Source organism: Acomys russatus, chromosome 21 (assembly GCF_903995435.1).
Source record: "Acomys russatus chromosome 21, mAcoRus1.1, whole genome shotgun sequence".
Taxonomy (NCBI): Eukaryota; Metazoa; Chordata; class Mammalia; order Rodentia; family Muridae; genus Acomys; species Acomys russatus.
The window spans coordinates 52633403-52659815 of record NC_067157.1 but is presented as its reverse complement, the minus strand read 5'-3'; the positions used below and the strand labels follow the sequence as shown (position 1 = coordinate 52659815).

The following is a 26413-nucleotide window of genomic DNA, read 5'->3' as shown; positions in this document are numbered from 1 at the left end:
ATCAACTGCCAGGGCCCTGCTGCCCAGGGAATGCCAGGCCCCCTTGGTGCATCTCCGCCATCAGCAGGGCGGGGCCGCGGCACTTCCCCTTGCTCATCTGCTGCTGCGAGATAACAAAGCTATGCTGCGAATGATGGCGCATGTGCAAAAACTCTGACTACCTAACCAGAAAACCAGTCACTTTAGCTTTGAAAAAAAAAGGTATTTCAACCTCTTAATGCACTCAGAATCCGTGCTCATTGAATGTGCTTCTACCCTCAAAGCTGTCATGTCTCTAAATACAGAAAGCATCGGTGTTGACTTAGACTTACAGCTCTAGCACTGTTCACAAGTGGCACTAGCCACAGCAGCAGCTCTGAGGGGAGGTAACAGGTGGCAGCACTCACCATGCTGACCCCTCTCCTGCAGTGAAATGCAATGAGTGAGGTGTAGTTCATATACTTGTCCGCTGAGCAAGGGGTACTGCTTTCAAAGTTGAGGTAAACTTCATTCGCCACAGGATTGAATACTGGAGGGCCTGTGACTCTGCCAATGTCCTAGAACAGAGAAAACAAACAGTGCTTCATAACCGTCACAAGGTCAGCAAGTTAGGAATTCACACGAACTTCAGTGCTCTTCAGTGTCAGCCTTTAACTGCTCTGTGACTGTCAGGCAGCTAGCAGAGAGGCTTGGTGGGCATCAAGGGTGTTACTACTTGTGTTCAGCTTTCAGATTCTAAGCACAAGACAAGAAATTGCTCTCCTCATTCACAGCAGGAATTCCACAGTCCCAGGCCCAGAAAGAGGAAGACAGGAGCCTGGGTGATGGCCCTGCTAGTGTCCTGATACCCACACTGCCCTGAGATTGCCCCTTATCAGCTCAACGGTGCCTGCTGGGTATGTTCACAGAGAGGACAACTCTTAGTCACTGCACATTAGGACAGTGGCTGACACAAACACAGTGGCTCTTCAATAAGTACATTTGAGTGAGTAATGAAGGAAAAGGCAGATGGACAGAAAATGTGTGTGTGTGTGTGTGAGAGAGAGAGAGAGAGAGAGAGAGAGAGAGAGAGAGAGAGAGAGAGAGACACTGGGCGTATGCCTGTGTGTGTGTGTGGAATGCTGGGTGGCAGTATGGACACTAGTATGGACAGGCAGTGTGCGCATGAGTCTATCTATGGTGTAGATCACCGCCATGGGGGGTGCTGAGACCACATGATATAACATCTTCACCAATGAAAGGAGTTAGGCAAAATTTTAATCTGACAAAGACAGTCAAGCAGGAAGATTCAGCAGACTGGGCTTCTGGGAACTGACTCCCAATCAGACTGCCTTGTCAGGATGCTTCTGAAGAAATTCCTATAAAACCTAGTTCATGCCTTGGTCCTCCTCCTCTGCACAAAACTACACTTTACTTTTAAAAGGACACCTGACATCCCAAACCAGAATTCCCAATTGAGGTGAATTTACACCTTAAAACATGGCGAGGGCTTGGCAAACCACAAACACAACTTGAAACATCCGAATCTACACCAAAAGCTTCCAACGCAGAGTGTCTAGTGATCACCGTAATCACTTGTCCTTAATTACAACTCATCACTAAGGAAAGAGCGTGCATGTCTTAAATGCTTTATTACACAGGTACTTGAAACAAAGGCACAAGCTACAGCAGTGCTCTCTTGGCAGTCTGTGCAAACACCTCTTTTGGTCAGGTTTAACCCTGAGGCTCCTAACGAAGTAAAGAATATCTGGGGTGTTAGAGAAATGGCCCAATGGTTAAAAGTGCTCACTGCTCTAGCACAGGACCTGGGTTCAGTTCCCAGCACCCACACCAGGCAGCTTTCAGGGATCCAATGTCTCTGGCCTCTGCTGGACACCTACACCTACTGCACATACCCAAGCATAAATATATACACATAAGAGATGCTCCAGGGTTAAGAGCACCTTAAAACAACTAATGCCTGTCATGTGACAGGACTATCAGTGCTTTCTTCCGGAGGATGCTCAAGCAGCTCACAACTGCCTGTAACTCCAGCCCCAATCAAAACCCTATTCCAGCTTCCACAGGGTCCTAAGTACATGTGTAGTACACACACACACACAAATATATCTTCCTGGCCAGCACTACTGGGTGGCAGCTCCATACATACTCTCACACTGTCTGAGCCTATACTCTCTATCCTTTCTGCTTGCGCACTCCTGGAAGCACAATGCACAGTGCCCAGGCTATGACTGGAAACTTGCAAAGATTCCCAACTGCTGACTTTGTGCACTTACTATAGGGGGCCCGTTCACGGGGACTTTGCAGACTGCGGCACCCGCAGGGCAGGCCACTCCGTGCATGGGATTCAGTGGCTGGCAGATGTTGATGTAGAAGTCAGGGGTGGTATCAGAGGTGTCATCCTCACTTTCGTCATAGGCTTCATAGCCACCAGTGCGGTGGATGAGCGGTGATAGGTCAATAATTGAGCTTCCATTCCGCACAGTACATTCTGTCTGTTAAAAGTAAAGACTACATTTCAGTCTGTGAGTCGTTTTTCTCCAGTGACCACAAGAACTTAAAAAGCTAATCCCACGTACGATTAAACATGTCTACAGTCCCAGCACTCAATGGGCTGAGGCAGGCGGATTATCACAAGTTCAAGGCTAGCCTGGACTACACAGTGAGTGGAAAATCAGCTTAAGATATAGTGTGAGACTTCTACCCCCAAGAGAAGTAAAAAGGAAGAGGAGAAAAAACCCAAAGGAAAGTTGATTAAGGCCACCTAGCCTTGGCCTGCTAGGAGGCACTAAACTGAAGAGAGTGCAGCTGTGTGACACGGGCACTGCTCTTCCTCCACTCACCGCTTGCTCACAGGCCAGGGGCGTGTGCCAGGAGAAGAAGAGTGTGCACGACTGCTTGTCCAAGGAAATGAGCATGGGCCTGTTGGCAGGGCCCACCTCAGGCCGGCACACGAAGCTGATGACACTCTTGTACCTCAGGTCTGACTTGGAGGGACACGGGGACCCTTCCTCATACACCAGCTGCAAGACCTGATCCTTGTAGCTCAGCCTCTTGCTGGCCTTGCCCACACTGATCCTGGTCTGTCCAAAGCAGGCTCCTGCACCACACAAAAGGGCAAGGAAAGCACCGGTAAAAGGTCAGTGACTGATTTCCTAGGAAAACTTTCCAGTTAGAACTCAGTACCTCCTAACTACTGCAAGGGGTGGAAGTGTGGGTTTGGGGAGTGGTAGTGGTGCTGAGGGCAATAGCAGTCAGACCAAAGAGGCTTTGGCACTCACCTACTCCAGGGCCACAGTTCTCATTCTCCTCACAGATGCTCATATAGAGCAGCCCCTTTTCACTGTAGGAGGCAGTGACACCAGCTCTGCCACTTAAGGAAGTCAGGTCAAACAGGTGGCCTGCACAGTACAAGGGCAGAGGGAGCTCAGATTCAGGTGGGCTGTTAGTGGCAAGTTCACAGCAATCATATTAGTGAGGGGAGTTCTTATTCTTCATACACTAATCAAGGATGCTAAGACACTCCAACTCTGATACCCATCACTTGACCAGCAGTCTCCAGGTTTATGAGAGGTCCTCTGTGTATCAATGCCACCCCTGTGATTCCTGAGTGCCTGGTGCATTTCCCACCATCAGCAACCTGCCACCCACGTTCCTCTCGGTGCTAAGCAAACAGGAAGGGCTTCTGGTAGCTTTCTCATTGGCTCTGAAGGGTGGCCAGCCCTGTAGACCCTTGATGTAGCCAGCAGTATCGGCAAGGTTAGCCAGGAGCATAGTACAAAATAAAATGGAGCCTGACTTTCATGGGAGCAAGGAGTACAAGGTAGCTTCCTCCACAGAATGAGCACAAGGCTCACAGAAAAAGTGAAAGACGCTCAAACAGCATCAGACACGTCTCCTAGGTCCCTCCCTGTGCAGGGCTCGGGTTGTCTGTCGCTCACCTGTGCTGGGGTTGGTGACCTGGCAGTCATCATGTGTGCTGCTCTTCACTGGACAGGCAGCAGGTGTGGGCCAGGAGAAGGTGTACTCACAGTCCTGTACAGCGCTGATGAACAGAGGCCTAGAGTTCTACAGCAAGCAGGAGACCCCACTTTAGAGTAGCTGGTACAGGAGGGGTACCCACCCATGCCCCAGAAAAGTTACTTGGCAAAGTCAAACACAGTAAGTCTTGGGGTGTCTCTATGATAAGCACAGATCAGGAAAAGTGAAGATAAGGTACCTGTGTGGCTCATACAAGCAAGTCAGCAAAATACCCCAGGGACCAGAAGCTGGCTGAGGGAGCCAGCCATTTTCTAAGGATAGCCCCAGGGAGCCCAGGAAAAGAACTCTGTGAGCGAATCACTGACCAAATGCTTAGCTAGGGAACTAGTACCTGTAATAGTCAAAACAAAAGGACCCATCTAGAAAGTGGGCCACTAATACTGCCACTTCTGGGACACTAGCTACAGCTCACTCCTGGCCTCAGGCACTTCCCAACATTAAAGAGATGGGACACTCACACTTATTCCTGTGCAGTTCTCAGAACTAAGGCACGGAGGCCCCACCACTCTCCAGAGTGTCAGGCAGCTTGTATCCTGGGCCATATGGCATCTGCACCCCCAATACAGATATGCCCCATCATGTCAGAGGCACAGGGGTTCCTCCATGTCAAAAAGAAGCTACTCATGCCACCCACACCTGCTGGATGCCAACACCAGGCAACCAGGGATGGAGGCAACTCAGAAGAAGAGCAGCCCTGACAGACATTCCTGACAGCTGCATAGCAGACACTAAAGTGCCAGTCTCCCCTCCACACCTTTCTGCCAGACACAGGTAGACAGCCCAGTGTTCTCTGCCCTCCTGGTCTCTAAGGACCCAGACTAGACTCAGAAGAACCAACCAACCCCACACCTGGAAGTATCTAGCTAAGTGCCTAAGGAGTCAACAAGGGGACGCACGTACCCTGAATCACAGACCTCCACAACCAGCATGCATCTCAGCCATGCCACCCTGAGCTCTTTAGCTTGTGTCCAAAGAAGTCTGGTGCTGTCACTGGCTCATGGGCCACGCTTTTCTGAACACCATTCGCTGACTCACCACTTGGCTGTCACTGCAGGTGAAGCGGATAATGGTTGATCTTCTCCGTATTCTGTCTGGGCACAGGTCGCCATCCACATACTTCAGGACAGTCACACCCCCTGTCCACTGAGGACTATCCCTCACCTTGCCAAGGTTCACAGGCTTGGAGCCATCCAGCAGACACACAGCTGCCTCTGAAGGGCACGGCTCTGCAACACAAAGCAGAGTCTCCTGGGGTGGCTGCAGTGGAAGGTGCAGTTTTATCTGCAGACTGCTTAAGAGCTATGCACCGCCATCCCTGCCACCCCTTCCACTCCACCCCTCACCCCAACCACTACCACTGCTGCATTCTCCACCCATCAACATAGATTTGATGTCCATTTTTTTCTCATCTGAATGCTGCATAACCACAGATGGGCTGGGGCGATTGTGAAGTAAGGTACATGCGAGATTAAGCTCCCTCCCCATCATCTCTAAACACCATGTATTATAAGGCCGAGAGCCCTTGATGCAGTGGAGCACTGTTGGGGCTATCCTCTCACTCTATAGTTAAGACATCAGAGGAATCCTGCTGACTTCCTGTTCTCCAAGCACCTGTGCCATATGCCCTGAGGAAGGGCCAGGCCTACACCAGTATAGGACCAGAGTCACAGGCTGCCCAGAACAACAACACAGAAAGGGAAGGTGAGCTGTGGGCTCCACTCATGCTGAGGATGCAGCTAAAAAAGCATCATCCTCATTCATGCCACAGGAGAGTGTACCTCAGTCTCCCAAATCCCTGGGAAACTGGAGGCGACACAAGTGTCTTCTAGTCTGCACTCTCATCACAGGCCTTGTACTTAAACGGTACAAGTCCCCTATAGGATTAACAGTGGGCTAACCTGCTGTCTTTCTATCCACAGCCATGCCCTCATCATCAAAAAGGGCACAATGTTCCCACAAAGCCCTCAACATCCACATGAAGATCAATCCTCTCCTAGGCCAAACTGCTCCCTCTGAGGCTTCTCCTGCTGTCTTCTGTCCCAGAAGGCTATTCCTGGACCACCACTCCACAAGGAGAGGAATACTGCTTACTTGTGCCAGCCTGTGGTGAGAGAGACTTGCATACATTGATGAGGTAGTGCTCCGTGGCCCCTGTCCTCGTCACAGCCTCCCAGTTGTCACTGTATCTTGACAGTGGGGAGAGGTCAATGGAGTTGCCAGCACCATCCCTGCAGGGAAGAGAACACCATGGTTCAGGGTCCAGTTAGCTCCAATGACACGTCTGACACTCTACTCAGAAAGGCTCAAGGCTCAATGTGTCCCTGATGTGCTGTGAGCCAGGCTTTCCGTTCTGCACAGGACTTCTCTCTGTAGTACACAGAGCAAGCAAGCACGGCCTTCTGCCTACACACAGGCCAATGAGAACTGTAAATCAGTGGCCAAAGAAGCCGCCAACCGGCATTCAGAACATATGTACTAACGGCCATTTCTAGAAGCTGCTGCACCAGGCCGCCTGTCTAGGTCTGAGAAGTGAGTCTGAGTTTGTGTGGACCTTCTGCTGTCTGATGGTCCAGCACTATACACCTACATACAGGAAGCTAAGGAAAAGTGGCCACGTGCCACATGCAAGACTAACGTGAGTGAGTCAGGACACACTGGCTGCCACAGGCCCCAGGTCGAGGTCCAGCTAAGGGCAGGTGAGCACTAGCTGAGGGGTCTCTATATTCAAAGGACAATGAAAAGGACCTATTATTCACTGAAAAGTAAAGGCTAAGCCAGATTGAAAAGAGCCATTTTTACAGAGTTTATACAAGTTCTTCAGAAAAAAAAAAAAACAGGTAAGATCTATTTTTGAAATATTAGCTAACTAAAGAAGCTGAATGAGGTGGAGGAGGGCAAGCAAGGAAAAGGGATGTAACTTTGGACTCGGCTGACATTGTAGGCAGGCAGCCGAGGAGAGCCCTTTTCTCGGAGGTGTGGGGAGTACGCCTGCTCACCTATGTTTGTGTGCATATGGAGGATGTCTTCCTTGGCTGTTCTTTTCTTGAAGCAAGGTCTCGTGCTGGACCCAGAGCTCACCAATGTGGATAGTCTGGTTAGCCTGCTTACTCTGGGGACTATGCCTCTACCTCCCATGCCACACCCACTGGACATGTAGAAAAGGCACTGAGGATTCTAGCCTAGGTCCTCAGACATGCCTGCAAAGTACGCTACCCACTGAGCTACCTCCCCAGGCCCTAGAGAATGCTGTCTTCAGAAGGTGATCTCTAAATAAACCTGAAGCTCACAGAGCAAGCAGCATCCCGACAGTGCATGTCAGGGCAGAGATGCAGTCGGAGCAGAGGCCCAGTGGCACTGAGAGACTGTCATGTCTCAAGAGGGAAAAAAAATGTAGTGTGGCAAAAGCAGCGTGGCAGAGCCGAGCAACAGCAAGGCAGCAGAAGCTGAGTGAGGCAGTGCAGCGGCTGCAGCGTTGGTTCTTTTTCCCAGGAGGAAGCTCAGCCAGGGTGAGCTGTCGATGCTGCAAGGCAGCCCCAACTAAGTTGACACTGTCGAAAGACTCTCCCCTGTTCTACACAGTACTTAGAGAGTAGTATGTGGCAGGGACAGAAGCAGTGAGAACACTGGCAGGATGTGCAGAGCTATAGACAAAAGTAGAAGAGAACAAGAGCCAGGCAGGCCAAGAAGTGAGGGGACAGCCAAGGAAAAAAGAGCCAGAAGCAGAGACTAGTGCACAATCTAACAGACAAACGATACCCAGCCTGCGGCAAGGGGTCAAGTCAGTGGGTACAGTCAGCCCACGACCCAGGAATGCTGCTGTGAATTCAAGACATGCAGAACGCACCTGTGTGTATGCAGTGCAAAGCAGTTTGGTTCGCTTGTCACCACCCCTAAATGATGCAGTGTAACTATTTGTTAGAGGAGGATTTTTTTTTTCCTGACAGGTTCTAAGTAGCCCAGAGAAGCCTTGAACATAAGACTCTCCTGCCTCAGCTTCGAATGCCAGGCTCACAGGTGTGCACCACCATACCATACTGCATAGGGTGTCCTGGATAATGCAAAAATGGCTTGACACACAGGAGAAGTTCACAGTCAAGTGCAGGCTGCAGTATTTCATGAGACTTACACATGTGGGGACATCACAAGGGTCTTGGAACCAGCCACTGCTCACACTAATAGAATAATGAATGATCGTACATTTCTCGCCTTTCAAGTGTCAATAGCATTATTGACATGCTGTATGAATTTACTACTCTATAAGTGAACTGCTATTTTAATTGATAATTAATTTCTTCTGATGTAATGTCTACAGAAAAACTTTTAGTAAAAGCTTTATATGCTCAGAAAATCAAATTTTTGCCCCCGGAAAACTAAAGACAACTTCAATGGCAGTGAGAGAGCAGGATGAGCATCGTGGTGCCTGCTCAGAACACATGAAGATATTTTGCCATGTGAACAGAAAAGGCAACACTGCTAAACAATGAAGTACAGTTATACACAAAATTACTGGAAATCTGCATTTGCATACACTCTAGAGTGACCACTCTACCTACACAAAACAGATGTTGCCAGGGGCAGGCAGTGGGAAGTACAGAATCAGCCTTTCCCAAGCGTCTGGGAACTATGGAGATCTTTGCAGTGTGTCCCTTCACAATGAGAAGGACTCAATGTGCTCCTGAGTCAGCCTACAGAAATCCACTTATAAGACCCACCTCCTGATCTTGGCAGCATTCCAGGTCACAAGAAACAGAGATAAAGACCAGGAGGGGCAGGGAACTAGCAGGATAGGGCTACACCGGTCAGCCCCTCATCTACCACACACCAATGTGTGTGTCCCTCCATCAAACACTATGAGGGCTGAGGAAAGGGCCCACTGTCACCATGGCCCTGGCTCCTGACACAAGGGGTAGACAAAGGGCATGGACCATTGGGTTCCTCACAGCCCTAGGAAGCAGGAGGTCTACATGCAAGGCTCTATTTCATGTCACCTCTCCATGTACATCTGATGCAATCATACACAAATGTGGTCATCTGGAGCCAATCTACCTGGTAGGAAAAGAAGTGAATGGACTAGCCCAGACATTAGCTGTAAAGCACAATTTTGCCAAGGTAGGATGACCCAGAGGGCACACAGACCCATGAACTTACTGGATAGAACACTCCGTCACATTGAAAGGTGGGCAGGCATACTGTGTTCGCCACTCAAACAAATAGGAGCAGTCCGAAGTTTCCCTCAGAAACACTGGCTGAAAAGGTTAAGGTGAACATATATAAACACGGCAGCACAGGTGGTGGTCGGCCACGCAAACAATTGTTCTGTAAATAATGCATCTTATAGACTCTAAGAGCAGCTGCATGGAGTGGGGGTGGAGGTGGAAGTGGAGGGCAGGGCACACTGTGGGGCTGCCACACGGGCTCACCTTCTGAGTACTCCGGTCACAGTAGAAATAGATGGTGGTGGAGCGCTGATACACTTTGTGGCAGGTGTCCCCCCCAGTGTAGTTCAGCTTCAATAGTCCGTTCTCGTAAGTCAGCTTCTGAGTCAGGAGCCCTGTTCAAGGAGAAGTACACCTAGTAGGACTCACAAGGGCTCCTGGGCTGCGACCTTCACTGTGGCTCCCACGGTGCTCACGTTCCCCACCGCAGCTACCTGCCTCTTTTAAACGTTCTTGTCAAGTGGGGCTGGGGTTCTGTTTGCTAGGTGACACAAGGTCTCAGGATGGAGCCCAGGCTGGCCTCCCCCTCCAGGGCCTCACACTGAGCGTCAGCTGAGTGCTGGAATGAGAGCCACAAACAGGCCCCACCATGCCAAACAACTCTATCAGTTTAACCACATATATGAGTGTTTTGCCTGCATATACATCTGTGCACCACATGCTTAACTGGTGCCCTCAAAGCTCAGAAGAGCATGTCAGATCCCATAGTTACAGATGGTTGTCAGCCACCATGTGGGTGTTAGGAATTGGATCCTGGTTCTCTACAAAAACAGCATTTGATAGTTTTATAGCTAAGCCTTTTAATGCATCCCTAAGACAGACTACCTGCAGATACCCACCACTGCCTAGTTCAGTGTGTCCCACAGATGACCTGAAGAAAGCAAGTGTAGCCAGGATGCAGTTGACAGCCACTCATCTGCACCCTAACTCGGAGAAGCCTAACTTAGTTTTCCTTCTTTCTCTTCAGAACAGCCAAAACCCAGGGATACTTTCCCTGATGCTCTGGGCTTCCTCACTCTTTCTCTGAAGGCCGCTCCCACTTGCTATCCACAGCTGCCTGTCTGCCTTGTAGCCGCTTCTTAAGCCTCCACTGCTGAATATGCCAACGAAACACAAAAGGCACAGCTTTCTTCTCCTTCTCCTGACAACTGACATGACTTCCAGCTTGCCTTGCTCTGTTGTCTTTCTTCCAGACTCTAATCAAACTGTCCTCAGTAAGGTAGCAAGATGGCTCAGTGGTAAGGGCACTTGCTGCCAAATCTAATGACCTAAGTTCAATCCCCAGGAGCTACATGGTAGATGGAGACAGCCAACTCCTGCACGTTGTTCTGACCTCCACCTGTGCTCAGTGATACCCATCCTGCCTCCACATGAAATAAACTGATTCCTTAAACAGGAGGGAGGGAGGGAGGGAACAAGCATGCCCATATTCTGGTTGGAGATGGTTCATTCCTCCTGAGTTAGAGAAATGTGGTCCTTGCATTAATTAGGTGACATTTTACAACTAAGGAAGGGAAAACAGGAGTACCTACCTGCCACTTTCTGAAATCCCTGTGGTCCTTTCTTCTCCTGGCATGACGAAACTACCTTGGACCCATCATGCGCAGAGCAGACATCTGAGGACAGCCTCCCACAGACCCGGAAGTAGTATGTGTACTCTCCAGCCGAGATGATGGTGTCGTTGAGGGCCAGGGGCTGCAGATCATACACAGTGCCATGCCTGGGGTCCTTCACCTGGCAGTTGTCTCCTTCAAGAACACAGAAGAAGCCAAGAGCAAATGCTATCACACATGCTTTCACACTTCCAAGTGGGGAAATTTGTTAAATAAAATTTCTTATTTGCTTTGCAATGCTGAGAACTGAGGGCTCCAGCACTCCCTGTGCAAACAATCCTATCACTGAGCTCCAGTCTGAGCTCTCGTTACTGAACTGAGACTACGTCTCATTAAGTTACTCCCACTGGCCTCAATCTCACTCACCACCCAGGGAAGCAGGCCTTGAACTTCCGTTCCTCCTGCCTTAGCCTCCAATGAAGCTGAGATTACAGGCCTGCACCACCAGACCTGGGAGATTTTACAATTCTTAATCAGGTAAAGACTACCAAAATCTGGGCTACCTCCACGTTGTTTTGTTTCTATGTGTAAGCCAGACAGCTCTGGAGGGAAGTCTAGGTATATTATCAGATTTCAATAACCCAACCCCATCCAATCTCCAATCCAAGTATAGTAGAGAAGGCCAGTGGTAAAAATGAACAGATGGCTTATGAGAAGCCAGGGATGCGCAGGCCCACCCGCGGGCACCCCGACCCCACAGGCTGCCACCATCACAGGGCTTCCTTTCTGAGGCGTTACAGGTTCAGCATCTCCGACACTGCGTGTTTATGGCAACGCAGGGGAGGAGCCTGGGGTTTACCTTCCTCTCTGACCACAGGACAGGCCTCCACGGTTCTCCACACAAACACGTACTCACAGTTGTTCAGGAACTGGAACATGGGTGACCCCTGCAACATGAGCAGTTTGCTTTGTTTTCTACATATTTAACAAAAACAAGGAAGATATCCAACCTTTCACTTACTTAAGCCAAGCATTCAGTATTTATGGGATTATCTCAAGCCTGAGGAAAACAGTATACTCTAGTCAAGTTCTAACAATGCCCCCAACCTATAAACCATAGACAAACTTTAAACAACATAGAAGACTCTGAGATTGAGGGAACCAGCAAGGGAAGGAAACAGCCACGTGCTGACGTGCACACTCACCGACGTCTGGGCACATTCGAACATTATCCTGGTGGAGTAGCGCTGGTTCCCACACTTGTCACCATTCACATACAGGATGCTGAGGGATCCGTTGGCAGTAACTTGAGGACTGATCTGCACCACACCCAAGTTCCAACTGCTTTCTTCTGATACCAAACAGGACCCCACTGCACTGCCTGAATGAACAGAGTGGTGAATGAAGAAAGGCTGGCCTTGATTCAAAGACGACTCCAGAAGTGCAAGCAGAACAAGGAACCCAGCGTACCGCGGCATCCGGGGATGTAAGGGAGAGGACGGCAGATGCTCAGGTAGAAGCTTCTCTTCCTCCCATGCACTGACGTGTCCACCGCAGTCCACGGCCTCCTGACCATGCTCAGGGCGCTCAGGTCATACTCGTTCCCAGCTGGGTCTGGAACAGAAGGAAAATGATGGAAACTCTTTGTTCCAATACCGCTTTCACCACCGTGTAAAGGAGGCAGACGGCACGGCACAAGGAAATCCGCAGGAAGCCTGGCCTACAGAAACGTGGCCCTGCCCCTGCTAGAAAGTCATCCCAGCACCTCAGGGCACACTAAGGAGCCCCTCCTAGGACCCTCTGACCACAGCCGCATTTGATTTTCTGTTTCACTTGAGTTCTCTTCTAAGTCCCAACCGTATCTAGCCCTAACTGTATGCGGGCAGGACCCTTAGCTGTATGCGGGCACAACTAAGGCTCTTCTCAAGCATTTACACCACTAAGAATCATTTAACAGTGGCAACAATTATCACATTACCTATGAAGCGAAGTATACAGGCCACATGTGCAAGTGATTATTTCATATTCAAGCATGTAGGCACTCACAGACAAATATGGGCAGGCGCGCGCGCGCGCGCGCGCGCACACACACGCACCCTCCTGGCCCCGGGCCTTACCGGTCACTTGGCAGTCCACTAGAGAAGGAACACAAGCCAATGCAGTTTCAAACTCAAAGAAAGTGTTCCGGATTCCTCGCGTAGAGTCGATGTCCTGATGCAGGAATTTGGGGGTTCCTGGGTAAACGTCATCATTGCAAATGAAACGGATGATGAATGTTGTGCCTGTGGAAAATAAAGCCACTAAATCAGCAAGGGCAGTGAGAGGCCTCACAGTCATCCTGTGGTGATCAGAAAGCGGGGGAGCTGGCTATCCAGGAGCCTGATCTGAACAAAGCAAGGCCACGCTCCCAGCAATAGTGTCTGGCGCGACAGGCATAGGCCCGGGGATCTACTCAGATCACTCTTTCTATCAGAAAGAGTTCACATCTCACATCAGTTTATCAATCCATCAGATGACTTTTGTTTCCTGACTTTTTTGCCCCCACAAACCATAAATACCTACTATTCCCCTGCAAGGGTGCAAGAAGCAGAAGTGTACCTGGCATTGAGTACAGAGACCGGGGCTGGGGTAGGAAACAGCACAGCAGGCCTTCATTTTGCAAAAATCATACAGGACTCCAAGCACAGACAGGTAGAGCAGGAAGAGCACACAGAGCTCAGCACTGTGGGAGCGCTGGCTTCTGCTCTAGGCATAACTCAGGGCCACATGAACACCCAGCTAGGAAGGAACATGTCTAATCAGACATGTTAAAAGCACACTGTTGCACTGGATGCAGACTCTTGTGTGGAGAAAAGAGGACAACCAAGGCGGCTGCTGTGGAGCTGGGTGGGGCCTGTGGCCGAGCCGTTGTTTCCAGCACTCACCCCAGGGGCAGGGAGCATGCGAGGCAAGAAGAAAGCTGAAGGAGCTCATGAAGTGCACTGAACCACAGTGTTAGCCCAAGCCTGGAACTGCCCGACGGCCATTAAGGGTTCCCTAGGGTTAGTACAGCTAGAATGGGAAATGTTTCTAACATTCAAACTTGAAGAGAGGATGATTTAAAAAAAAAAATGATTAAGCAAAGTAACTGCAAAACGAGCCATGCCACTTTGGATACTGAGACGGAACAGTGGCTTACACCCTAGCACCTTTCCGAGGGCCCACTCTCAAGAGAAGAACCATGACCCCTCCCTCCACACTAGCCACACTGGGAGCTTCTCTCCCAGAAAACTATGCAAGGCGCTAGCACTGAGCCCCTCCTACTCAGTGAAAGTGGTCAGGAGCACCTGAAGCCGTGTTCCCTGTTCAATCATGTGCTCACAAAGCCCTTCAAATTATTCAAGGCTGGCCTGGACACCCTCAAGGCAGCAAACATCTAGGCACTGTGGTTAATTCTTCAGTCAATAATAATGATCCCTCGCAACTCCAACCACCAGTCCGTGCCATCTCCAACCTCTCACTAAAGCAAGCCCACTTCCTTTTGTAGTGGGGCCGCTTCCAGATCAGGCACTCTTAACCTCTATTTACTCTTCTCAGAAGTTTATTCAAAACACTTTCAATTTTTTTACTTCTAACTGCCACACAGTAACCACAGAGTCACTGGATATGCAGTACCATTTCGACTGAAGTATACAACAGGAAGTCTTCACATCAGAACTCCTTTCCCTCCTCAAGCACAGTTCACCATTCCTCTCTGCTAGCTACTTAGAAACACAACCACTGCCGTCAACTGTAACTATCCTGTGCTCTCTAGAACACTATTCCTCCTAGCCAGCACACTCTCCACACCTCCTCACCCCGCAAGACTCTGATAATTACTACTCTACTCTCTGCTTCGAGATCAAGTTTTCACATGTAGTGAGAATAGTAGTATTTGTCTGTGTCTGGCTTATTTCACTTAACATGATTGCTAGTGCCATGGGAACGGCTTCAAATGAGAGACTTTCACTCATTTTTAGTAACTGTCCACTGTGTGCCCATTTTCTCTGTATAGCCACCCATCTTTCGAGGAAAACCTAGGTTGATTCTATATGTGGCTGCTGTGAACAAGGCTGCAATAAATGCCAAGCACTGGTATCCGATGTGCTGAGTCCAGTTCCTCTGGGTATCCCCCACACTGCTAGATCATACAGACAATACATCTACGTGACTGTCTTTCTTGATTTTGGTCTTGAGTTTTTCCTTATTATTTGCATGTGTCTGTGTGCCTGCCACAGTGCACTTGTGGAGGGCAGAGGATAACTTTACGGCAGTATTTTCTTCTTACACCTGTATGAGGGCTCCAGGGATCAAACTCAAGTCATCAGCTTTATGACTCCAGCGGCTAATTGCCTTTGGTAACTGAGCCAGTCATCTCACTGGCTCAAGGCTGCTGTTGTTAGTTGTTTACACTGAGGAACACTGGCCTGGGACAATCAAGAGCAGTGTCCCTTCTCTTTCACTGCAGCAGCTTCAAAGTTTTTCAACATCAGGTAAAATTCAGTAGTGGATCAATCTGACCCTAATCTCCTGTTTATCAGAGACTTTTTATTGCTGATTCAATCTTGTCACCCATTTTGAACTGGTCTGCTCAAATCCTATGCCTCATGGTTCAATCCACATCCTCTGATGTGTTGATGTTGGCGCACAGCTGTTTAAAGCTCTCCTATTGATCATTTGTATTCTGTGGGATACACTGTTATCACAGTGTGGCATTTCCAACATCTGTTAACTTGCGGTGTGAAGTAAAAACAGCGTGAGACTCAAGTCTCACTGTCAATCATCTAGGATGGTGTACTCTACCCCTTTCCAAACACGACCTCTCTCCCAGTGTCCCACCACACAGACAACCTCAATCTACTTAGACTCCAATGATAGATAAACACTGACTAGGGTCAGAGGATCACTCTGCTGCTTATTAACAGCGTATCCTGGGCCGTAACTACACCCTGGGGCCCATTTCCTCATCTGTAAAACAGAAAATCAGAGCCTAGAACAGAACTCATGAGCCCTGATCTCACTCTGAGACACAGGACCTTCTGCCCGCCAGTCCTGTACTTGTACAGTGCAGCAGTAACTAAGCACAGCAGAAGGATAAGCCAAGTGTGTGGCCTAAGCCTTTGATCCCAGCAAGGCAGAGGCAGGAGATCTCTGAGTTTGAGGACAGCCAGGTTTACACAGCCAGTCAAGAAAGCCAGGGCCATATAGTATAAGAGCCTGTCTGGGCTGGAGAGATGGCTCAGTGGTTGGGAGCACTGACTGTTCTTCCAGAGGACCCAGGTTCAATTCCCAGCACCCACCTGGTAGCTTACAACTATTTGTAACTCCAAAATCTGACATACAATGCACATAAAATACAAATAAATTTAAAAAAAAAAAAAAAAGAGCCTGTCTCAAGGGAGAAAAGAAAAAAGACGACTCGCAGAGCTGGCATGAGAATTCAGCAGACAACATACAGATAGCATCTTGACCAAGTCCCAGTGGCACACTCTGCCTGCAGGAGCCGTCCACTAACATGCCTGCTGCCATGATGGAGGGCTCAGAATTGACCTTGCACTTACTAACAAAATACATATTAACAAGCTTAACATACCCAGACCGTACACAAGAAACCATACTGCCCAAATTTAAAAAAAAAAAAAAAAAAAAGTAAATTTTCTTGTGTACCTAAAGAAATGCACTCAACACTCCATCTCTGAAGAATTGGAGGTACAGGATAAAAAGAAGGGGTGGGCAATACAAGTGGCCCAAGGGGCAAAGGTGACCAACACCCTCCAAGGATGCCATCAGAGGAGTCAGGACATGAACTGTTAGTTACAAAGCCAGAAGACTCAGCTTACCTCTGTCAGGGGGAAAAGACCCTTTGTAGGTGAGAGTGAGGAATCCCTCAGCAGACAACTGGAGGCTCTTCTCCATCCCGACTGGCCTTTCTGGCTTCAGGTCCTTCAATTCTTCTGTCTGGGTTCCTGCCTCACAGCCATAGGCTGGCTTTCCTGCAATTGTTCCACAGGCAGGCATTGAACCACAGATGTTGAACTGTAAGCCGAACAGGAAAAATCACACAGGCCCATTTAGATTCCAAGACTTAACAGACAAGATCCCTAGAACCCAAAGTACCACTGGATTAAATATCTGGCTATCACTAGACAGTTTCTCAACCTTGGGGCAGCTAGGTCCTAAACTCAGAAAGGCAAAAACCCAAATCCAAATAACAATACCTACACAAAACCCTCTCAGGGTTAGCACACAGTATTTTATGGTCCTATTGACACGTGCAGTACTCTGTCTGCAGATATAATCACTGCAATAGCTATGAGCCATTTACTAGGGAGCAACACAAACCACTTCTGTGCCTTTAATCACACAGAGAAAATGTATACATTTGGAGTTTAACTGAAAACAAAGCCATGGCCCTGACTTCTTTTTCTTTTTCCCCATTTTTTTTAGGACAGGGTTTCTTTGTGTAGCCTTGGCTTTGTAGACCAGGCTGGCCTCAAACTCAGTGATCCACCTGCCTCTGCCTCCCCAAGTGCTGAAATTACAAGCATCATCCAGATTCTATTTAAAAAGCAGGTATGTCTGCTGTAGTTATATAAAAAACAGCTCTGAACCAGATGTGGTGGAGGATGTCTTTAATCCCAGCACTTGGGAGGCAGAGGCAGATGGATCACTGTGAGTTTGAGGCCAGCCTGGTCTACAAGGCAAGTCTAAGACAGTCAAAGCTACACAGAGAAACCCTGTCTCGAAAAACAAAAACAAAATAACAAAACAAAAAGCAGCTCTATAGAGGTGACCAAATTGCAGGGCAGCTGAACCGAGCAGGATGGGGACCAGGACAGACAGTACGGAGCTGGTGGGCAGTGGTGGCCCCAGCAGAGTCCAGGCTGCTAAAGTTCTACGTTTGTTACCCACTGGTCTGTCACCTGCAGCCAAGAGCCACAACAGCACACTCACTCCTAACAGTGTGGTTAGGGCACAAGGCAGAGCCTCTCTGGTTTGCTTCTGGTGCACTCTTTATGCAGCTCATGGCATCTCTCCTGCCTCTCACACTAATGTAGGCTCTGACCTGTTGAAACCCTAATCAATGTACATCTGGCACGGACCATGCTCTGCAGCATCTGGGAGCAAGCAGCACTAGAGCCAACCCTAACACCAAGACCTTAGATGGTGCTTATCTGAGTGTGGGGTGGAGATCGCCCTGTGGAAACATTCAGGAGGAAGGACAAATCCTGCCCAGTTTTCCAACTATGAACAGTCAAAATCCCCCTGTGCAAAAAACTATTATAGGGCACTCTCATTCCAACTTCCTGTTTTCACAGCTACTTTACTGTTCCAAAGAAGACTTGCAGAACTTAAAGCAGATGTGCTGGAGGCATCTCCCTTATAGCAGCACAAATGGTATCCCTGTGAAGACTGTCCATCCCAGGTACACTCAGAGAACCTGTAAAGTATGTACCTGGGAAGAGTCTGGCACACAGCCCCGGGCAGCCTTCTTTCACAGGCTGTCTAGTCACCACTTACTTCCTCTTGACCAATGTGGAGGGGCTCCTGAAGCAGGGGGCCTGCAACAGGCCAGGAAGCTCCGTTTTAACAAGGTCCTAAATTGTCATGCTGCTGCTGTTTCTTGGGAACTTCTGGGCACACAGCAGCAGGCAGTGAGAGGTAAGGCCCCACCTTACTGTATCAGGCTGTTCCTTCGTCTGGTTGAGGGGCTGTCATCTCAGCACTCAGGATGCCTGACTCCTAACCCACAACCACAAGTGACTTGAATGCAGTCAGCAGCTAAAAGCTCAGTGTATTACTCTTACCACAAAAGTCTTTCCAATGCCGGAGACCACGTATCCTTGAGAGCTATTGAGTGGGCTAAGATTAAACACAAATCCACTGCTGGGGTCCCTTATAGAGCAAGCCTATGAGAAAGAAAGAAATACATTCAAATCAATTCTACAGGAGCAAAACAAACACACAGGCCCTCCAGAAACCCACGTCTGTTCTTGCTGTACTTGCCAATCACTTTAAATCCCCATGGGTGCGACAGCACGTTTGCACATAGCCTCTTGCCTGTACCAGTGTGGGATGTATATGCGGAGGAGTGAAATTCACCCATGGCTACTAAGCTACTACATACCAGAGGAAAGCCAGTGCTAGCCCCTAAGGAGAAAAGGAAGGTAGATGGAGCTAAAGTAACCTAGGAATAACTTTTACATTAAAAAAAAAAATTTCAAATCCTCTCTCATTGCTATGAATGTGCCTATGGGAGTATAATTGGGTTAACTCACAATTTCCTCCCTTCTAAGTTTGCCCTCAGCCTCCAATGTGCAGCAAGTACAGGGAGCAGTCACAGCCCTGACATGGACAAGGTACCAGCCCTGAGCTGAGGGCCATGTCTATCAGTCCATACATCTACTGCCATACTCTGCCATCTGGTAAGGAATTAGAAAGACGGGGAGGGAAATATGACCCGCCATTAAAAAAATAAAAAATGCACACAAGGTGCTGTAAAGACAACGTACTGGCCCAGGAGGGTGTGAAGAACTCAGAGCTGCAGGACAGAGTACAGCCCAGACACGAGCAGCCAGCAGCTCAGAGACGCTAGAAACAGTGAGCCTGGCCCTCGGCAGAGGACAAGGTATCTACTGTACAGACATGAGACACTGGGCTACACCCCAGGGCTCAGCAGACACACGAGCTTTATCTTATGGGTAATGCCCTGGAATCACTGAGCTCTGCCCTGTGTCCAAGGTCACAGCAGAACACATGTGCTACCGCTAAGATCCCATGAAGTCCTGGGTTCCACCTATTAGGGAAGTCACAGCACACAAATGGGCTTTACTCAGGGAGATCACAGGAAGCACTGGGCTCCATCCTGTGGACAAGGTCATAGCCTCGGGGGTTTCACTGTATCAGATACTAGAATGTCCTGGAGTGTAGCAATGTGACTCCATTTAGCCCTGGCAGTGATGGAGAGCCCACTAGGATGTACCTGGTACAGGGAAGGAACAGATGAAGAGAGTTGGAAAAACAAGAGGGTTGTCCTCAGCAAGGAGTAAAGCTGAAAGTCCTGAAGATCTAAGTGCCAAGAGTAAGGAGGGATGCAGAGGGTTGTGACACATGGGTCAGAAAGCAGGGTAGGAGGGAACTCAAAGCCAGCCTGAGCATGGCCAAGATGACAACACACATACCTGGTCTGTATCTGTGATCGTCTGCATAGGGCAAGCAGCTTCTGTGTTCCACAGGAAACTGACCACACATTCCCAGTTGAAAGTGAATATGGGGTGGGTGTTCTGAAAGGTCACAAGGGCAGAGAGAAATCAGCAGGACAGCAACATAGCAGCAGAGCAACGGTGCAACAGGCTAAACCACTGACTATCTACAATGGGCCACTAATAATATGCTCTCCTACCTAGAAAACACTGTTCTCATTACTCCTGCAGCAGAGGTCATCTCACACGCTTGGGCATTAGCATCTGACCTCATGCCCGCAGAGGATGGGAAGATGGACCCAGATCTCAGGAGTCTAACGGAAGCAACCAGGAAGCTCATACTGATTGCACAGATGTGCTCATTGTGATTATTACCCGCTTATAATGTGTGGGTCCGCAGACAGTGTGGCTAACTGATGACTGGTGGGGACAGCACACCTACCGAGACCACATGGAGAACTTTACTGACCTGTGTAAGTGACCTCAGTCCCCACCCCACACACCAGCACTTTCACTTGTAGGCCCCACTCACTGTCCTCGTCAGGTCAAGGACCCTGGCTCCCCAAGGGTAAGAAAGACTCAGGCTTTAGCCTGTGGTACATGTGAACCCGACCTCCTCTCCTTCCCTCAGGAGTCTTACTGACTCCATCCTGTGCACCAGGCCCACAGGCATGCCCAGCTCAGCCACTTTGGGAAAGCACTTGGAAAACTAAGAAGTAACTGAAAGAATTCTCGAATTAAATGGATTATCTAAGTGACAACAAAAGAAAAAAAAAAGGGGGGGGGAGAAAAGAGTAGTCTATGCTTAGGGCTCCCACACACCTAGGACACAGGGTGCCACAGGTAGCAGAAAATGAGACCAACAGCCAGGCGGCGGCATGGCAGACGCCTGAAATCCCAGTGCTTGGGAGGCAGAGACAGTCAGATCTCTATGAGTTCGAGGCCAGCCTGGTCTACAAAGCAAGTCCAGGACAGCCAGAGCTACACAGAGAAACCCTGTCTTGAAAAACCAGTAAGAAAAGAAAAGAAAAGAAGGAGATGAGACCAACAGCTGTCTACCTACATGGCCAGTATTCTTTCCCAGTGCAGGAAAAAGAAACAAACAAACAAAACCAGCAGCCCAGGGTCATGTAGGCCAAGGGAGCGTGTCTGCAGCCCACAGATAAATGCTGTCCTCGGAGACCAGAGGCCAAGGCTCAGCCAGTCATGTCATACCCTCAGAGAACTGAGCAGAGGACAAACAAGTTCCATGTCTGCAGGGAGCCTGGACAACGGCCTCACATCCACTAGACGAGCACCCAATTCCTATCAGAGGTCACACATACACACACCACTAAACTCTTGCTAAAAGCAACTGAGACAAAGAACAGTGGCACAAACCTTTAATCCCATCTCTGAGTGTGAGGTCTACACAGTGAGTTTCAGTCCAGACTGAGATCCTGCACCCAACCCCCAAAACAAACAAAAATAAAAGTTCCAGATATAAGGCAGGTGCCATTGCCCTCACTTTTAAGCCTAGCACTCAAGAGGCAGAAGTTCAAGGCCAGTCTGGCCTATATAGCAAGCTCCAGGCTAGCCAGGGCCACATAATAAGACTCAAGTCTCAAACAAACAAGAAAAGGATCCTTAAAAGGTTCCAGACATAGATTTTGGTGACAACTGTAGAACACGATGATCAACGAATTCTTGGTAATGCCATCTCCACTGCCTAAAAACACCAATTTTATGGCCTAGATATTTTGTTGCAATTTAAAACAAAAGCATAGAATTGTACATGCTGCCAGCAGCTCTTGCCACTCTTTCACACAGCACTTACCAGACTTCCCCGACCACAGACAAGATGGATCCTGGTGCTGTAGGTGGTTAGGTGGCCATCGCTGGTGGTGCAAGCAGAGCCGTTCACGTACTCCAAAAGGAGGCTGCCACTCTCCTCCACCACAGGGCCAGTCCTTGCAACTCCCAAGTTACTGATGGATACAGTCTCAGCCAAGGAGCCCTGTGACACAGTCTGGGTTAGGCTTCATTCCTCAGGAAGTCAATGTGCTGCTCACAGTAGTTACAACCAATAGAGCCACCACTAACAACTCCTGTGAGCAGGCAAAGTGAGGAAGCCCTGAGTCGGGGCTGGCTGTACCCTGAGGCTGCTGTTGTGGTCGAGAACACACACCATGCACATGGAACCTCCAATACCTATGACGCACCAGAGCCACCACTAGCACACGCCAACAACACAAGTGCTCACACGCTGTTTTGCATTGGGGCCATGTACAACTTTCAAGGCCCACCACATATGAGGGCCACAAGGAAAGGTGCAAAAGTTCTGCCAGTGATGACAACGAACCAGATGATGAGGCATTCAACACCCAGAGTGGCATGTATTGGAGTCACTCCCACCAATTCGCTCAAATCCATTTTTTCACCTAAGTGACCTAGCGACCTTTGGGCAGCTGAGACCTGAGCTATGAATATCTGAGTCTGGGCCAGCACACCCACTAAGAGTCCCCTCTGCAGTGTACTAGATCAACAGTGGCCAGTGGACATTCTAATTCTGAACAGATCCAATGTGATCTGTGCCTGTGCAGGAGGCTCATTTTCAGTGGCCACACTTTCCTCAGAGGCTTCCCCTGGGCAGCAGCAGAGCTGCCATCACACCCTAGGGCTCCGGGTGAAGCAGGAGAGCATGAGACAGACAGACAGACATACCTCATCCTTCTCGTATCTCATCTGGCAAGCAGATGCATAGCGATCACAGCCTGGCACAGGGTTCAGAGGCCGACACACGTTAAGGTAGTATTTCCTCCGTGTGACATATTCCCGGGAGTTTTCCATGGCATACCAGTTTCCTCCACGGCCACCTTCAGACTTCACTAGACTAAAGTTTTAACACAAAGGTACACTTTTAAAAAGCTGACGTGGCTGAGGCCAGGCAGCTATTGTTCAGCATTGGAGAAGTAAAGGCATTATTAGTGGAGACAAACTTAAACTAAGCCACTGACTGGCCACAGGACATGTCCTAACGCAGACATTCTGCCTTGCAGACCTTCAATATTCCCCACACACACCTAAAACTGAGCTATTGTTTTAAACAAAGGAGCTATAACAAAGATCAACCACTGCCTCAAAGGTTATGAGATGAGACCACACTCACCTCCTCTATGCTTCCAGCACCCCCACTGCCCATCCTGCACCCTGGGGCCAACACAATACTGACGACCATCAGCTAAGTCAAGTGCTCACCAGTAGCCGCACCTGAGGGAGGCCCGGGCCAGCTGCTGGCTCTGCTCACCTGGAGAGGTCATACTGCTCCATCATAGAGGGGTCTGTCACCATGCACTCCAGGGGCTCTTCTGGGCAGGCATAACTGGTGTACCAACGGAAATTGTAGGTAGAGTTGTCCTCTTCCTAGCCCCGGGACAAGAAAGGAACATGAGACGACAGTCCTCAGCTTAACACTGTCGAGAGTGAGGAACCTTCTGGAACACTGCACAGTGTAGACACACCAGACAGCGGCTCAACGTAGAGTGGTTCTCTAGCTCCTTCCTTCACCTGCTTTCCTGTGTTTCCTGGGCTCTACCACTCACTGTCAGGCCCAACGCAATAAATAAGCCAACCAACCATGGACTGAAACCTCCAAGGCTGTGGTAAAATAGCCCTTTCCTATACTGCACACTTCACGTGCTTGCTCTACTAACAGAAAGCTGAGAGGTGGAAAAAGGAGGAGATATTGTACAAAAACCTTTTAAAATTAAATTACTTTAAGTAAAAGCTACATGAAAGAATGTTTGCTTTCTTTATCTCCCTTCATTATACTTAAAAAAAAAAAAAAAAAAAAAGATGGGCCCATCAAACACTATGATGGACCCAAGCCTTGGGTAAAGGAAAAAAAGTGACTTTTTAAGCTTTGGACTGTTTTCTAACAGAACAAACAGGGCTGTGAACTAGCATTAAGATAAACAGGCCCTTGAATAAGCAGCTTAGCACAAGACTAACTAAACAATGCCTAGGTATCCTGAAAACTGCAAACAGAGTAGTTACGTGATGGTTTGGCCAGAAAGCCAAACTAGTAATAGCTCTGTTTCTAGAGAAAGGATGGGCAACTGGCCCAGGTATGCCCAGGAAAACTGTCCAAGATAATTCCCACCTGATATTCTGGAAAGCCCACTCCAGCGTCGCGGTCACACAGGAAGGTAATCAGTGTGGCTCTCGGTGTATGCTTTTCATTGTTGTAGGGCGTGCCGTCCCTGTAGCTCAGCTGGATCATCCCATCATAGTAGGAAAGCTTAGTATTACTCAGCCCCAAGTTCCAAGACTTACCACTAAAATGAAGACAGATATGTCACTCAGGAAGTGCCATGGGGCAGGAGCTTGCCAAGGCTACACAAATGGGGGGTAAAAGAATGGTCAGAACCCAGACACTGCCGTCCCTAGGAATTCCATATACAGGTACTGGAGGAGAAAAGCAACACACACACACACACACACACACCACAATTTTCAACACTACTGGGTTGTAGTACAATTCAACTCATTAGAACTAACACCACAAAGTAAGGAAAAATGCATACACAAGAACTGCAAAGGTCAAAGTTCACAAGGGGGCATCAAATATGCTCAGACCTCTCTCTGTCACTTAGGATAAGACTTGCCCCTTCTCTGGGAAGTTTAACTCCTGGCAACCTGCAATTCTTCTGAGCAGATCTCTTCAGTATTTCCCTACTTGTCCAGATGTTCAAGGGAAACTTAACAACTCCCAAAATAGCAAAGAACACACCCAGAGTGAGAGGTTACTTGCCTTTTTGCTACCTGGCAGGCCCCTGAGTTTGACGGACAAGAGTTTATGGATACAGGGCCACAAACATTTATGTAGAAGTCATATTTATCTGTTCCAACTTTATATGCACCATTCTTCTTTGTGAGAGGTGACAAATCAAAAGAAAACCCTAAGCAAAATAAAAACAACACAAGTACGTTAGGCCAGTCAGGGCACAGGGGCCAAGTGACTAGCCAAGTTACTCAGAGAGTAATTACCCCCAGGGCAAACAATGTTGAAGAAGAAGAAAGGCTACTGGCCCTTTAAGCTGCCACTCCTGCAGTGACCACCATGTACCGTTGGACACAGGTCCTCACCATTGTCCATTTTTACTATGTGAGCTCTGTAATCCTATTCAAACCTATATATATAACCTATATATAACTTACAAATATGGCATATCCAAGCAAGATGACCAAACTATGATGACCTTCTTACCAACTCCCCGATCAAGGGGTTCTGGCCTACGATTCATGCAAAAGGCTTCCAAATGTGTGGATGGATCTCCTTGTGCTCAAGTAAATCTAGCCCAGCCACAAATTCAAAATGGGCTCTGCCACACGCAGCTCAAGGACACAACAAAAGATGCTTGGGATTCTCGTCAAGTGGCAGTGACAAAGTTTAACGGCAGGTTACCTCTAATAGTCACAGAATGTCTTTAGCAAAAACTACCTATGGTCCCAGCTCATCACACAACAGAGGCATTGCTTAGGCACACACCTGCCTGGGCATCCAAGACCGTGCAGTTCTCTCCTTCTGTCTTTGACAATACACAGGCAGCAGCCGTGTGCCACTCAAATTCATAGAAGCACCCATCCGGCCCTGTAGTTCTCAATACTGGAGCACTTTCTAGATCACCTGTCAATAGGGAAAAGGGAGAAAGAGGGAAATCAGCCACTGATCTGCTGCTTCTAAAGCTTCCCCCTGTTCCAGCTGTGTTAAAAGCCCTGGGAAAAGGGAGACTAAAGTGGTCCTCCAGAGCTGGGATGTGGTTCATCCAATACAGCGCTTGAGTAGCATGCACACAGCCCTGTGCTCAAGCCCCAGCACTGCAGAAAGCAGGGATGGTAGCGCATGCCTACTGACAATGCCAGTTCTCAGAAGGTGGAAATGAGAACATCGAAATTCAAGCTCATTCTTGATACACACAAAGTTCAAGCCCAGTCTCAGCCATGTGAAATCTTGTCTCAAGAATATTTGTGACTCTATGGACAGAAGTTGTCTAAAATGGGCAAGTCCACAGACAGGCAAAATAGTGGATGCCGGATGCTGGGGACAGAACTCTAGAAGAACTACTGTTTTAAAGATACTAGGTTTAAGTTTGGACAGAAGAAAAAGTTCTGGAGATTAATAGTAGTAACAGATGCAACACATACCTAATGGCACTCAATTATTTATCTGAAAGTAGTTAAAATGGCACATTTTATGTTTACATATTTTACCACAAATTTTAAAAATTACTTAAATGGTAAGTTTTATGCTACATATGTTCTACCACAATAAAACAAGAAACAAAATAGTCCTAGCATGTGACCTTCTCCCACCCCTGGGAATTTCTACAAAGGAAAATTTATGGGGTAGATACAGAGAGGA

General features: G+C 48.5%; 1 protein-coding gene across 1 annotated transcript in view; it reads right to left on the bottom strand.

The window, feature by feature from the left end:
* Igf2r (insulin like growth factor 2 receptor) overlaps positions 1-26413 on the bottom strand; it is a 98715-nt gene that overhangs the window by 13095 nt on the left and 59207 nt on the right. The window contains exons 14-36 of the mRNA XM_051164470.1: positions 25541-25678; positions 24803-24950; positions 24152-24326; positions 23297-23412; positions 22714-22882; positions 21827-22006; positions 19990-20091; positions 18616-18717; positions 16648-16843; positions 12907-13071; positions 12260-12403; positions 11995-12170; positions 11649-11736; positions 10769-10984; positions 9441-9571; positions 9169-9266; positions 6112-6248; positions 5056-5246; positions 3921-4047; positions 3261-3380; positions 2823-3079; positions 2256-2474; positions 387-536 (exon numbers count right to left, since the gene is read on the bottom strand). Of these exons, the coding sequence (XP_051020427.1) occupies positions 387-536; positions 2256-2474; positions 2823-3079; positions 3261-3380; positions 3921-4047; positions 5056-5246; positions 6112-6248; positions 9169-9266; positions 9441-9571; positions 10769-10984; positions 11649-11736; positions 11995-12170; positions 12260-12403; positions 12907-13071; positions 16648-16843; positions 18616-18717; positions 19990-20091; positions 21827-22006; positions 22714-22882; positions 23297-23412; positions 24152-24326; positions 24803-24950; positions 25541-25678 (3545 nt within the window). The remainder of the gene's footprint in view (positions 1-386; positions 537-2255; positions 2475-2822; positions 3080-3260; positions 3381-3920; positions 4048-5055; positions 5247-6111; positions 6249-9168; positions 9267-9440; positions 9572-10768; positions 10985-11648; positions 11737-11994; positions 12171-12259; positions 12404-12906; positions 13072-16647; positions 16844-18615; positions 18718-19989; positions 20092-21826; positions 22007-22713; positions 22883-23296; positions 23413-24151; positions 24327-24802; positions 24951-25540; positions 25679-26413) is intronic.